The 14,017-nt window shown below is 38.4% G+C and overlaps 1 protein-coding gene across 1 annotated transcript in view; it reads right to left on the bottom strand.

Annotated features, from left to right (window-relative positions):
* Positions 1-14,017, bottom strand: part of Mib1 (mindbomb E3 ubiquitin protein ligase 1) — a 111,411-nt gene that overhangs the window by 35,581 nt on the left and 61,813 nt on the right. The window contains exons 11-12 of the mRNA XM_036204271.1: positions 8,536-8,733; positions 7,389-7,540 (exon numbers count right to left, since the gene is read on the bottom strand). Coding sequence (XP_036060164.1) covers positions 7,389-7,540; positions 8,536-8,733 — 350 coding nt within the window. The remainder of the gene's footprint in view (positions 1-7,388; positions 7,541-8,535; positions 8,734-14,017) is intronic.

Below are 14,017 nucleotides of genomic sequence, written 5' to 3'. Positions count from 1 at the left end.
GTTGGGACTCCGCTGACTCTTCGCACCTCCTGAGCAGAACCAAGGAGAACAAAGTGCCCAGTGCTCATGTACACCACCAACAAAGAACACCGAGTGCACAATGGGATCAGGTAAACCTGTTGTAAAACTTGGTCTCTGATAAGCTAATCTCTGCAGGTGACCAATCACTAGTCCATATCTGTAATCAGAATGTTCCACTAACCGATGGGGGAAATGGGCTGCTTCAAGGTCTCACAGCAACGGCTAGCAGTGCCTACTCAGAGCACATACTTCTTTATGTACCCATATGAACATATGCTACTATGGAATGTAAAGAAGTATGTATTTTGGGTAGGTAATGGCCATCAAAAACTCTTTCCAGAAGGATGACCTTCATATGATGAATTAACCTACTGTCAAGTAAATGGCCACTGACCGATACTAACATCCCATTCCAAAAGTACCAGCTATTTTTGCAAGTGCAAAGTAATATCCCTCACATTATACTCAGTTTGAGTACTCACATGACTAAAATTTGACTACTACATAAAAAATAGTATTGCCAGCACAAAACAGTGAGACACAGATCAACCATTTTCTGCCTTCACAATTTGATCTTTATTTAAGTGTATTACACTAATCAAATCAGGACCAACAGATCTAATAAGAAAAATAAGGCAACAAAAATCATATTAGAAATGTGATTTTACTCACAGTTTAATAGCTCTTCTTCACATGTGATAAAATGTATCACCTATTAAAATCAGAGGAATTTCTAAGGCAAATTTTCCAGTTTTATATTTTTGTTTCTGACACTATACTAAACTAATTTTTAAAGGCTATCTTTTAAGTAAAATTGTACTGTACAAATTAAATCACTGGCCCTTGCCTCCAGTTTGTCAGCTCTTAACCAATCTCCACTTTAAATGCTGTGACTACTGAGAGCATGAGAGAGAAGGATAAAAATGACAAAATGCTGGACCACAGCTAAACGTAAACAGGCTACACTGGTAACAAACTATCAAGTAACTTAAAATCTGCATCATCCTTGCTCATATCAAAGGGTATTATTCTGCTCATAATAAATTACAAACAACTCTATTAGTTGTTTCACAGCTCTGGGAGGTTTTAATAATTTTTTTATTAAGACAATTTTTTCATTCATTTTATACACCAATCAAAGATTCTCCCTCTTCCTTCCTCCCCAACCTCCCTCTCCCAACCCACCCAATAATTCTTAAAAAAAAAAAAAAAAAAAAAAAAAAAAAAAAAAAAAAACCAACATTTCAGCAACTAGGAATTTCTAGCATAATCCTTGGATAATGCTGGCCATTCATTTGTAAAGTAAAATTGAAAACTGATTCTGTTGCTTCCAAGTTTAGCTAACATATCTGGGGGCATGTTTTCTATCACTCTCAAATGTCACATCCAGCACTTAGATCAGGTGTTCCTTTTGAAGGGAGTACATGTGAGACTCTGGGCATCTGCTGACACTGCTGTAACCCAAACAGTTCAACTGTCTCCCTGACAGGGATGACAGATGCTGACATTATCAAACGCTGAACTATTTTTTTCCCATGGCCTCTCCTTGCCCTGATATGGCCAGTACATGAAACTCCTCTATCCAAAAGCACACTTGAGCAACTGGACTTGCTGAATGGCTGCCATGTAACTACTAAAGATAGAACCAGCCTAGTGCTATCTTCAGCACTTAAGTTCAGGCAGCTGAATACCTGTTTCACTATTAGGAAAAATGATGGAAAGAATTAAAATTACATTAATTTCACCAGCAGCATAATATTTAACCAACAGAAGCAGAATACAATATACAACTATTTGCAGAGTGTCTGAGCCTATGTTATCCTTCTTGGAGGTTAGTTTAAGACAATAAATTAATGTGGTATTTCACTCAGCATTCTTATTTTACAAACTATTATTTATCAGACTTTTATCTTACGAGTATGTTTCAGAAGACATCCTCCTCAGACAGGAAATCTACAGCAGAACCATATTATAAGTACTTAAGTGCTGCTTTTAAAAGTATCATGTGATATATTTTAATACTCAAACTTCATGGATTATAGCTAACTACCACATGTCAATGTATCACTAATCCTATAATAAGAACTAAACAATCTATACTCAAAGAAGCACAGAATTTAGTTAAGGAAATAAATCTTTAAGGAGGTTAAATTATGACCCAAGGTTATTATGCCAACGTAGGCAAAAACAAAGAATGACACTGAAGACATGAGTGATCTATTTATAAACTCAAGGGCAGAGGCATTTCCTTAAGGCCACTCACATCTCGACGTTCGTGTCAACAACTTGCTTAGTCCTCAGCAATCACACTAAAATAGCAGTGCAGAAATATGTAGGACTCTTTCTCAACTTCTAGTTTAATTACTTAAAAACCTGGCTTGCAGGCTGGATGTGGTGGCCCACAACTTTAATCTCAGCACTTGGGAGGCAAAGCGAGTGGATATCCATCTGAGGCCAACCTGATCTACAAAATGAGTAGCCAGGGCTACACAGAGAAACTCTTCATTGGAGGGAGGGAGGGAGGGAGGGAGGGAGAGGGGAGAGAGAAAAAGGAGAGGTGGAGGGAGAAAGGGAGGGAGGGAAGGAGGGAGGGAACCTGCTGAGGTTGGAAACATTACTCTGAAATACATTATGATGTCTGTTCTTCTGTAACGTCACTGGTTATGTGCATTTAGGGGTTAAATAAAGATACACACTAATGTGTTAACGGGAGAAGATTTCTGAGGTACAAGAGGAGCAAGTAGCAGGACATGCACCTACAAGTGGGGACTTCACTTTTAGCGACAGCACAACAGTTCAGAAACTTCGGACACTTGTCCTGCTGTATTTCTACAAAAGAGCACTTAACTAGTTTGGATCCTACAGTAGCAGCGGCAATGCTTTGCTAAAGCTGGTAAAATGGAACCAAATCGCCTCTTCAATGGATTTGGTCCCCTTCAACCAGCTGTAGCTATGCATTGATTACCACAGGAAAGCCAGCATTTCATCTGTGAATGTGAGTTATATGGCAACTAATTTCAGCTTACTGAATTTATTCTGACTGTAATTAAAAGAAAATAACTAGCCAAGTGTCAATTTTATTTGGAAGAACTATAATGATTAAAGATATTTATTAAAAGCTTTATGAAAAAATGTGATAAAAAGGATTTCAAATAAAGTTATTTATTTGTGGTCTTTGGCATTAACTTTTCATTTTAATAGATTTTAAAAACTATTATAAAAGCATCGCAAAATTTAAAAATCACACTATTAAATGTCTCATTTTTCTGAAAACAAGAAAATGCCTACTTATTACCTGATGAACTTACTGGAAAGGAAAAAATATCTAAGAAATTCATCAAAACTCACCTAAAAACATGATCAGAACATATCAGTGTGTTTTGGATATGTGTGTTTTAAGAGTTATTTATATAATTCTTAAAAAGTATATGTATTTGTATGTGTCTATGCGGGGCATGCCCACAGAGGACAGAGGCATCGGGTCACCCTGGAGTTACAGACAGGTGCACCTGCCGGGTGCCTGAAACTGAACTCATGCCTCTGAAAACAGTATATGCTAAGAACTGTTGAGCCATCTCTCCAACACATAGTATGCATGGTTTAAATGAAAGAAAACAGTAATAGTATTTAGCACTCCGGAAATGGAATCACTATCTTCAACAGGACTACCCTTCAATTTTGCCACTATTTAACAAGTGTTAGCATAATGCTGCAGGATGCTGTCTCAGGGACAGACTTTAAATAAACATCTAATTCTTCTGATCCTGAACCTGAAGCAAAGGTTTCTAACATTCAAAACAAAGAAAATGCTACAACATTATTACTTATTCTTTATGAAGACTTTCAACCTTCCAGACTTGTTCCTCACCTTGCAGCTGACAATCCTCACTAATAAACACGCCACTGCTCTGTCTCTGTCAGTCACAAGAACTTTCCTCACAAGTCCCTCAGTAGAGAGAAACTGCAGGAGACAGAGACCAATATCCGCCCACTTTCCTCGGTAACTACAGTAGAACTGGAGATAACTTAATGCTCTCCTCAGTAACTACAGTAGAACTGGAGATAACTTAATAAACAAGCAACTGATGGAGGTACTGCAGGCAAGTCCCCCAGTACCGTGTGGACGCACGCTCATCTAAATAAATCTGTTTTTCATTTTTATCAATACAAATAAATTTTTTAATCTTGATTTACAGCTGAAATTTTATCCAATGGAGATAAAATAACAGGACTAAACTCTGGGGGGAAACATCTCTATAAACATCAACCATCTGGCTGGAAATGTAGCTCCAAGGTGCCTAGCACAAAGTCCTGGGTTCAATCTACAGTACTACCAACACATAAGCAAAACCAAACACACCAAATATCAGAAAACATGACCAGTATTATTCTGAGTTAAAGTTCTTAAACCTACAGATCAGCTTTGAAATTTACAATCTGTATTGATCGGCACCTTCAAGTCCAGATCTCAAGTATATCTTTCATAAACATAAGGCATCTAGGCACATTTTGAAGACCAAGATAATAAAAGTTTTACTTCAGAAAATCACATCAAATAATTACCAGTTCTTACCACTTTGCTGATGCACTGCTAAAAAATTTTGGAAACTTCCCACATTTTCTATCATAAAACGTAGAAATAATTACAAGCAAATACTTGTCACAATACTAGCTTGCACAGTGATGTTAAAACACACACTAATGGGGGGTACAAATATTCTAAAAAGAAAAAAGAAAAAAAAATCCTCAAAAGCATCCAAGAATTATATTAACTAAAGAACTACTCACTAGTTGCAATTTAAGTGTAACAGAAGTCCAGTATGCAATCAATTATACTAAGTAATTGCAGCCAATGCAAAATAGAAACAGGCTAAAACATTGCAATGTAGACAGCAGCCACGTTAACAAGAAATACTAGAAAACGGTCAAAGAAAGGGAAAGTGTCAGCATGTCTGTTAATATTTGATATTTTATCTAAAAAGGGAAAAATTTTAGCATTTGGAAATAATATGCCATATCTGCTTTTCTCAGGTAAGAATAAAGGCCCAAAGTCTAGAAAGAAGAGTCAACTTTAATGTCTGATATGAAAAAAAAAATCTCAAAATATCCAACATGCTACTACAATTGACACATATGTTTAAATAACCATTTACTGTCTTCAAATAAAATCTGTACATGGCAACCAACAGTCACAGCAGCCCAAAAATAGAGAAAAAGGAATAAAAGATTCAGCTAGCATTAACCAAAGACACTTTGTTATGTAATTAAATATTTATCTGATGCATGCAGGTGTTGTGTGCACCACAGTAAACATGTAGAGGTCCAAGGATGACTTGCAGAGGTCAGTTCTCTCCTTCCATAACTGAGACCTGGAGACTGAACCCATGTCATCGGACAACAAGCACCTTTACCCACAGAGCCATCTCTCCAGTCCCTTTCCTTTCTTTTCTGAATATCATCTAATACAAATTAGCTGGTAGAAGGAGTCACTTTATGAGAATCCTCAAGAATTCAAGAAACAGAAGAAAAACATTCCCCCTTCTCAATATGCTTAGGTTATTAACTATACTGTGATCACATCTAATGAAAACAAAACAATTCAAAATACTTGAGACCTGTTTTCTAAAACGTTCAAAACTTCTAGTCTATCTTAAACTTTATGATCTAACATTACAGCCCAAATTTCCTCAAAAATCTTTTTGACCATTTAATCTGAAGTACTTGTGCCATCAGAATACCTACAGTTTTCCTATAGAATCCATCCTGTAATTACTCATATATTGTCTTTTAAAATCTTGTAGTTCCTTTTCTATGAAGGATATTGAGTGTGTGCTATCTGGACATGTGAAGGACATGTGCATGAATATGGACACGTGAAGGACATGTACATGAACATGAACATCCGTAGTCTTAAGAGAAATGGACACAGCAGGCAGCACTGAGGAAGACGGCCACACATGTAAGGAACACGTGTGAACAGAGCAGAACTCTGGTGGAGAGGGGGAGGCAGCTGCAAAAGGAAAAGAAGGGGAGGTGACTAAGGTAATACCCTCATAGAGAAAATGTTTGAGAGCTTGGAGGAAGAGAGCAGACAGCCTACTTTAGGAAGAAGAACAGTGTGATAATGTAGCTGAAGAGCAAGGCAGGCAGATAGGTTTCATTGGTGGAAGACAGTCAGAGAGAAGGGCTCTGGACACTTGGCCTGGCATAGAATATACACTGGCCTATAATCCTAGTACTCAGAAGACTGAGGCAGGAAGATGACAGTTCCAGGCCTAAGTGAGCTACACAATGAAATCGCCACCTTGAAAAACAAAGAAATGGGCTTGAATGCCAAGCCAAGGCATATAATTCTCACATACACCATTTATAAAATCAGGCTATTAACACCCAACTCAAAGGCTGTTCAAAGGGCCAGGGCAATAGCATGATGGCATGGTGTTCACCTCAAAGCTGCATGGTCTAGTATAATCACCAGCAAGAAAAGAAGAAAAAAAAAAATTGGTTTTACAATTTGGGCTTTTAAAAGAATTCAGTGAGATGATGAATCTAATGCATTGAGCAGAGGCTTATCATGTGATATTATCATGGCCATCTTCTATTTGAAGGGCAAAGAGATAATAATTACTCTGTCTTCTTCACAATACAAATGTATGAAGAGTCCAAATATCTGTAACCTGAAAAAAATTCAGTATGTAATTGACAATACAGTCCTTCAATTCCATCCCCTAACAGCAATCACAATAAAACCCTTTTGTTTTCTATGACTACCATCATGTGGTCAACCTAAGAAGCTTTAACAAACACATTAAGGAATTTCAAAGAATAAGAATTCACAGATAAAATTACTGAATGTCAAAGTGAATATTTTCTTAGTCAAGATATATAGAACTATAAAGAAACTTAGGTTAAAATTGTTCCAAAAAGTGAGTTGATGAAAACTTCATCATTCAGCAAAGCCAAGTGTTGGCATTTGAGGGTTTTGCTGATCCTTTATGAATATTATGATTCTCCAAAGCCTCTCTCATATTTTAACCAGCATACCCTTTTATCACTACTAAAACATGATTAGGGTTCCTCGATGTCACATATCTAAATAACCCAGCATTATAATGATCATAAATATTTAACATCATGTGAATGGATAATGTGAGATTAGAAGATACCTTGAGAATGTTGAAGAAGCAAAACATCTTAAATGCATTTAATTAAAATCTTTAATTCATACCTGATGAATAAGGGCATATTTTCTACAGAGCTTTATCATTTGAGATGCTGACATGAGCTGAAACTGTCCTCATCACATCAGGAGCAACAGGAAAACAGTCTTAAACAGCACCTAAAGTGGTAAAAGAGGCCACTCTTACCTGGGATTCCCTCTCAGTGCAGCGTGATGCAGGGCATTGAACCCATTGTTGTTAGTGATGGTCACATCTGCTCCAGCTTCCAAAAGAACTGCCAGGATGTCATCCCGCTTCTTACTTATGGCGTCATGGAGAGGAGTGTCACCTTCAGAGTCCTTTTAAGTTTGAAGAAGAGGTTTTCATTAGCTCTCCCTTCACTGGTCACCACCTCAACAGCGAAGACAACTCTCGCTGACTTCTAAATAAAGGAGCAGGCTCTCTTAACAAGCAAACAACTGCCAGTCAGCAATCATGCTTAGAGTTCTTGTTGGTTTGCTGTTGAGATGGAGGTAGGAATGGAGGTGGTGGTTTTTTGCAGCCTGAGCTGACCTTAAGCTTGCTCTATATAGCTGCAAATGGCTTTGAACTCTAATCCTCCTGTCTCTACTTTCGAGTGTTGGGATTACAGGCATGTGCTAACACACCCAACTTCATGGCCTGTTAAATATAAAATGCAGGCAAAAAAATGGCAGGGCTGGAAATGTGACTCATCTGGGAGAGCACTGGTCTCCCATGCACAAAGCCCACATCACATGAAACAGCCATGACAATACACACCTGTAATCCTGGCACTTGGGAGGTGAAGGCACAAAGGGCAGAAGTTCAAGGTCATTATTGTCTACAATGTGAATTCAAAGCCAGCCTGGGCTACAAGACACCTAGTCTCAAATAGTAAAACAACCTCTCAGGCCCCACAACAAGGAGTTTAAAGCTAGTGGTTTTCAGCCTTGACTACACACACAAGTATCGACAATTCTTCAGTTTACTATATATTAATATAATATGCAAAATTGGTGAGAATCAACAACCAAAGTATTTTCAAAGGGCAGGAAAGTAGCTACATAGTTGAAAGTAGAAACAAATGTAATCAAAAGCAGTAATTTCTCAATCTGCTTTTCTAAAAACAGTGTGTGGTGCAAGTAGAAGTGCAGCTTGCACACTCATGCACACATCCACAGAGTCCAGAGGAGGACATCAGGCATCTTCCTCCACTCTCCCACTTAATTCCTTTAAGTGGGGTCTAAATCACAAGTTTACTGTTTCAGCTAGGGTGACCGGCATGTGGAGCCATGCCCAGCTTTTTGTGTGGGTGTTAAACATCCAGTCTTACCTGGAGACTGGGGTGACAGCCGAAGTCCAGCAGGGTCTTCACAACCTGAAGATGACCTTTATTGACAGCGATATGCAGAGGTGTCTGCCTACGCTTATTACGAGCATTCAAGTCAGCACTGCCTCGGTGCAAGACTTCAATAACAGCACCCTCATCTCCAAAGGCTGCATGGTGAACGGCTCGATCTCCATCTTTATCCTGAATATCAGCATGAAAGTTCAATTGGTAAAGAGTCAAGAAAGAAAAGTTGAAGCTATAAAACACCATGAACCATATTAACTTCAGAAAAACTGTGGAAAATATTAAAATAGTGAAACCAATAAAACAGCTTGAAATTGACATAACAATAACAAACGATAAAACAAACCAGTTCTATTACACCACATTTAAACTGGACCTGAGTCAATAGTAGGAGTACCTTATTAAAACTGTAGTTTAATAAGGGATCAAGCCTAGGGTCTCACACAGGTGAGACATGTGCTTTACAGCTATGCACACCTGGCTCGTAACAACTTTTCAGACAAGATCTCACCATGGAGTCTCAGCTAGCATTAAACCCTCCTGCCTCAGTTTCTCAAGTCCTGGTATTCCGCTCAATACTTCTAAGTTATGTGAAAACTACACTAGCATCAGCTGAGTGCTGACAAAAAAGTATGCAAAACAGTGCAGTCTTCTTAATTAAGTAGAAATTTGACATTACACCAGTCACAGCTACATCTAAGTGCTGAACTTACCCACTTCTGTATAGGTGAGAACAGAAAAGTCTTACTGAATAATGCATCAAAATATTTTTTAAAAAATGAAAACTGAACCAGTAAATTCTACACTTCCAAAATTCTAGAACTCTTTCATAGGACTTAAACTGTGCATGCCATACTGTATGTAACAGTCATATTTCTAAAGAGATGAAGTTAACTATTTTTACATAAAGGTAAGAAACTACTTTACAAAGGGAAAAATGTTTTACTGTACCATAAAGGTCATATATATTCTTATCACATATAATTAGCTTCATTCCCTTTGCAGAGGTAGATATACATAGAAAAGGGTACTATAATGCTACTGTATTCATGAGATACTATACTCCAAATATCAACCTATTCAACTCCAAATGTAAGCCTATTCAAGCATTCCTCCAAAACAGTGACTCTCAATCTGTGTGTCAGTACCTAGCAGACTCCCTAAGTTTTACAGAGTTTGAAACCTCATTTGGTGCTCAGCATATAAGTAAATACTGCCGTAATTAAATACATCTAAAATGACTGAATAGGTACAAAACAGGCACTGAACTCAAGATGGTTTGTTGTTGTTGTTGGGTTTTCTTTGTTTTGTTTCAAAGTATTTGTCTATTACTTTTCAAACAGACATCAAAGGTAATATTTATGTAGGAATTTGGTCCAATAACATTTCTTGAAAAGGTATGAAATTTCTACCATGTGACTATTTCCAGCTGAATCAAATGAGGAGTCTTTGTCACCTAGCAATACTGAGAATGAAGGACTAGCAAGCAACCACATAGAAAGTTTCACCCTCACACTCTGAGCAGCACTGTAGTTAAGCATCCCAGAAAAACAAGCATATGTACATGTACACACACATCCTTACAGAGACAGACAGACAGACAAACTGATTTTCCAAACCTCCAATAGGGATGCTTTTCCTATTGTAATTTTTAAAATTCTCTGTGTGTAGTGGGGAGACAGAAAGACAGAGACACAAAGAGAGACAGAGGAGAGTATGAGTGTTAGTTTGTTGACATGTGGACAGGTGCCCGTGGATGCTAGGGGCAATTTTTAATCCCTGAGTCTAGAGTTACAGACATGTGAGACACTCAGTATGGGTGCTGGAAACTGAACTTAGGTCCTGTACAAGAAGAGTGCATGCTCTTAACCAGAGACATCCCTCCAACCCCTCTATTCTAATTTTTACCTTTCCATTTACAAAGGGAATGATCCACTAACACCAACTGAATAGAATAGGAATTATTTATGAATATGAATCTATTATACTTATGGTTGTTAGGAAACTATTAACTGAAGCCAGGCACGGGCTATACACCTATAATCCCAGCACTAAGGAGGCAGGAGGACCACAATTTCAAGGCCAGCCTGGATTAAACAGTGAGTTCCAGGATAGCCTGGGCTATATAGTGAGTGAGACTCTGTCTTAAGACAGACAAGCAAAAAGGCAGGCAGTCAGGGAGGGAGGAGAAAGAATAAGGAAGAAGAAGAAAGAAAACACACACACACACACACACAACCACAACCACCACCACCACCACCACCACCAACTGAAGCGTGTTATGCAGCCCCTATCAACAGTTTATGTAAAATCATTTTTAAAAATTTAAACACTGATGACATTAAAGAAAATTTTTTTAAAAAATTAAAGATTAAAGAACACACATACGTACAATAGGATACTACACTGACATGTTTCTAGATTTCTCCTCTAAATTAGAAAATCAGTGTACTGTAAGTTTTCTTGCTTTCTCCTGAATTATTTTGAATCAGCTTACAGTACAGCCTGTCTCAGTGCTGTCCACATAAGGTTCTATGACGACTCTGTGAAGGGTCCTTAGACTAAGCCGAACACTCATCCCCACTTTCCTGCCCTCTCTCCTTTCAACCATCTAAAAGCTGTTTCTATTGCATCTGTCCCTATCTTGACTAACAAAATCATAGTCCATACAGTCAGCAAAATCTGTGCCCCACAGACCTGCATGTATCTGCTTCCTCTCTGAATACCTGTATGTGTCCACCAGAACCCACAGCTATTATTCTACTCTCTCTTCTCCAACTAATGGGGCCTGACTCAATACCACAGCTCATCCTGCATCCATTTCGTTCTTATGCCAAAGAAAGAGGTCTCCGCACAGCAGTATTGCTGTCACTCACTCTGTGGCACAGACTGACTCACTGTGACTGAAGAAGACACTGTGCTGTTTACCTGTTCAATCTACGGAGTATTTGTGACTGCTACAGTTTGGAAATGGCCTGTTAGTAAAGACGTGCCTGCGCTGGAAGCTGGTCCCCACCGTAGGAATATGAAGAGGTGGTAGTGAATCTTTAAGAGAGGGGCCTAATGGAAGGTGGCGAGGCCTTGAAAAGGTGAATACAGGTCTCACAGCAGCAGGTTACCTTTAGAGATAGAAGAGTCTGGCTTCTTCAGGGCATCTTACTTCTCTCTAAATACAATATTTCTCCATCACTCCCTCCTGTCTATAGTTGACATTCCAGGTCTTCAACAGTTTCAGTTTTTAAGAGTGAGGGGTCTCTAGTAGCAACTTAATTACTCTGGGAACATATATCTAAAGCCATTTTGGTGGTGATAAGCCCTGCTTGGTATTTAACAGAAAGATTCTTTTACAATGATCAATCTTGAAACCATTTACCTACTCCTTTACACTTTCACAGTTCTGTTTTGCTGTTTTCATTAATAAGATAAGCCAGAATTGGACAGAAGTAACATCTGTTTGACTGTTTGTGGTTCTTTTTTTTTTTTTTTTTTTTTTTTGAGACAGGGTTTCTCTATGTTGCCCTGGAACTCCTATGGACCAGGCTGGCCTTGACTCACCTTGAACTCAAAGATCCACCTTCCACTGCCTCCTGAGTGCGCCACCACTGCCCGGCCGCTTTTTGTTTCTTAAAACAAATGTTATTAGTTAGGTGGTGGTGGCGCACAACTTTAATCCCAGCACTATCTTGAATTGATATCAAAGGCAATCACTCTCCAAATGTTAAGTAAAACCATGTAGAATACAGCATCAGTAGCAAAATGTTGAATTTTATGTTTTTACCATTTTGATCTTCTGAACAATTTAATGGAGAAAAACAAGGAAAATACTATGTTTATCTCCAAGAATGTAAACACATGATTGTTTAGGATGAAAACCCTGACAGTATCTGCAGAGCCTTTCCCCCTCTCTGCCCCGGAAAGCTACAGTCTAACAAGGATCAGGAGAGACCAAAGACTGCACTCAGTGTTCTGACAAAGCACAAATAGGAAAACATCACACAGTGCCTCTGTGACCGGAAGCTTCCCAATCACTTCCCCCTCAAGACCTGCTAAAGTTCTTTCTGTCCACTTTGTCACAGTCTGAATAAGGCTTACATCTTACCCTTCCCAGAGAGTCCAGGAAACTCTTATTAAATTGAATCTGACACAGAAATATCATCTTCACACCTCTTCTACAAATCATATAAATCTGCGATAGTTTATAAAACAAGGAAGACAACATAAGTCCCCAGAGTCTCACTGTTCCAGCTAACAAACAGTTTCTAAACTGAAGGACTACCTTCAAACATCCTACAGCACACAGCTCTAGCTCCAATATGTTCACAGAATAAACTGACCATTTATTTTATATCTGAATTCAGTTAAGCAAGGGAAAAACTTACTGAGGAAAACAATGTCAATGTCAATCCAAGTTCCTCAGCTACACCCTATTCTGTAGGTCATCTCCCAGGGACAAGGAGCTCTAGACACACAAATACACAAGAGTCCCATGTTGCTAGTACAGACAAAGGCTCTTATTGTTTTTAACTAAGGAAAAAGAAACGTAGTTTCAGACTCTGTTTTTTAATTCTGCAATTTCAGAGGGGAATTAGTATTTCACTAGCTGCTACTAATATGGACTCTGGAGTCACTAAGTTTAAAATGAGATATTCAGCTCAATTGACACTCCATTCCCCTAATTCTAACCTAAACAATAACAAAATAAAACTAATTGCCCTCCAATTATAAAACACTAAAATTAACAAGTCTTCTTGTGCAGACAAAAATAGCTTACTTTATATAATTGTTTTGTGAGACAAAGTCTTGCTATATAATGCTGCAGATCCTCAGACTCACAGCAATTTTCTTGCCTCAGTCTCCCAAGGTTGAAATTACAGTTATATGCCACCGTATCTGACAAAATAATTTTTAACACACATCTGGAAATTCACCGTCAAAAAAACCGCAACTTTTAGGGTTGGGGATTTAGCTCAGTGGTAGAATGCTGTGGGATGTTCTGTATGTCAAATATGTTGCTCTGATTGGTTAAAATAAATAAAGTGCTGATTGGTCAGTAGCCAGGCAGGAAGGATAGGTTAGGTGGGACAAGGAAAAGGAGAATTGTGGGAAGAGGAAGAGACACTGCCAGCTGCCACGAGCCATGTGGCAACTTATAGACTAACAGAAATGGGTTAATTTAAGATATAAGAATTAGATACCAAGAAGCCTGCCACGGCCATACAGTTTATAAGTAATATAAGCGTCTGAGTGATTATTTTATATGTGGGTTGTGGGACCGCAGGGGCTTGGTGGCACCTGGAGAGAAAACTCTAGCTACAATGGCACCCAACATGTTGACAAGAGTTTCCACCTAAAACCTGGGAAAAAAGGTTCTAAAACAGAGCTAAAAACAGCTTCATAGTTGTCTCTCAAGTTAGCTAAAACCTGGGAAAAAAGGTTCTAAAACAGAGCTAAAAACAGCTTC

This window comes from Onychomys torridus, chromosome 13 (assembly GCF_903995425.1).
Source record: "Onychomys torridus chromosome 13, mOncTor1.1, whole genome shotgun sequence".
Lineage (NCBI taxonomy): Eukaryota > Metazoa > Chordata > Mammalia > Rodentia > Cricetidae > Onychomys > Onychomys torridus.
Note: the sequence above shows the minus strand (reverse complement) of the source record. Positions and strands in the feature narration are given on the sequence as shown.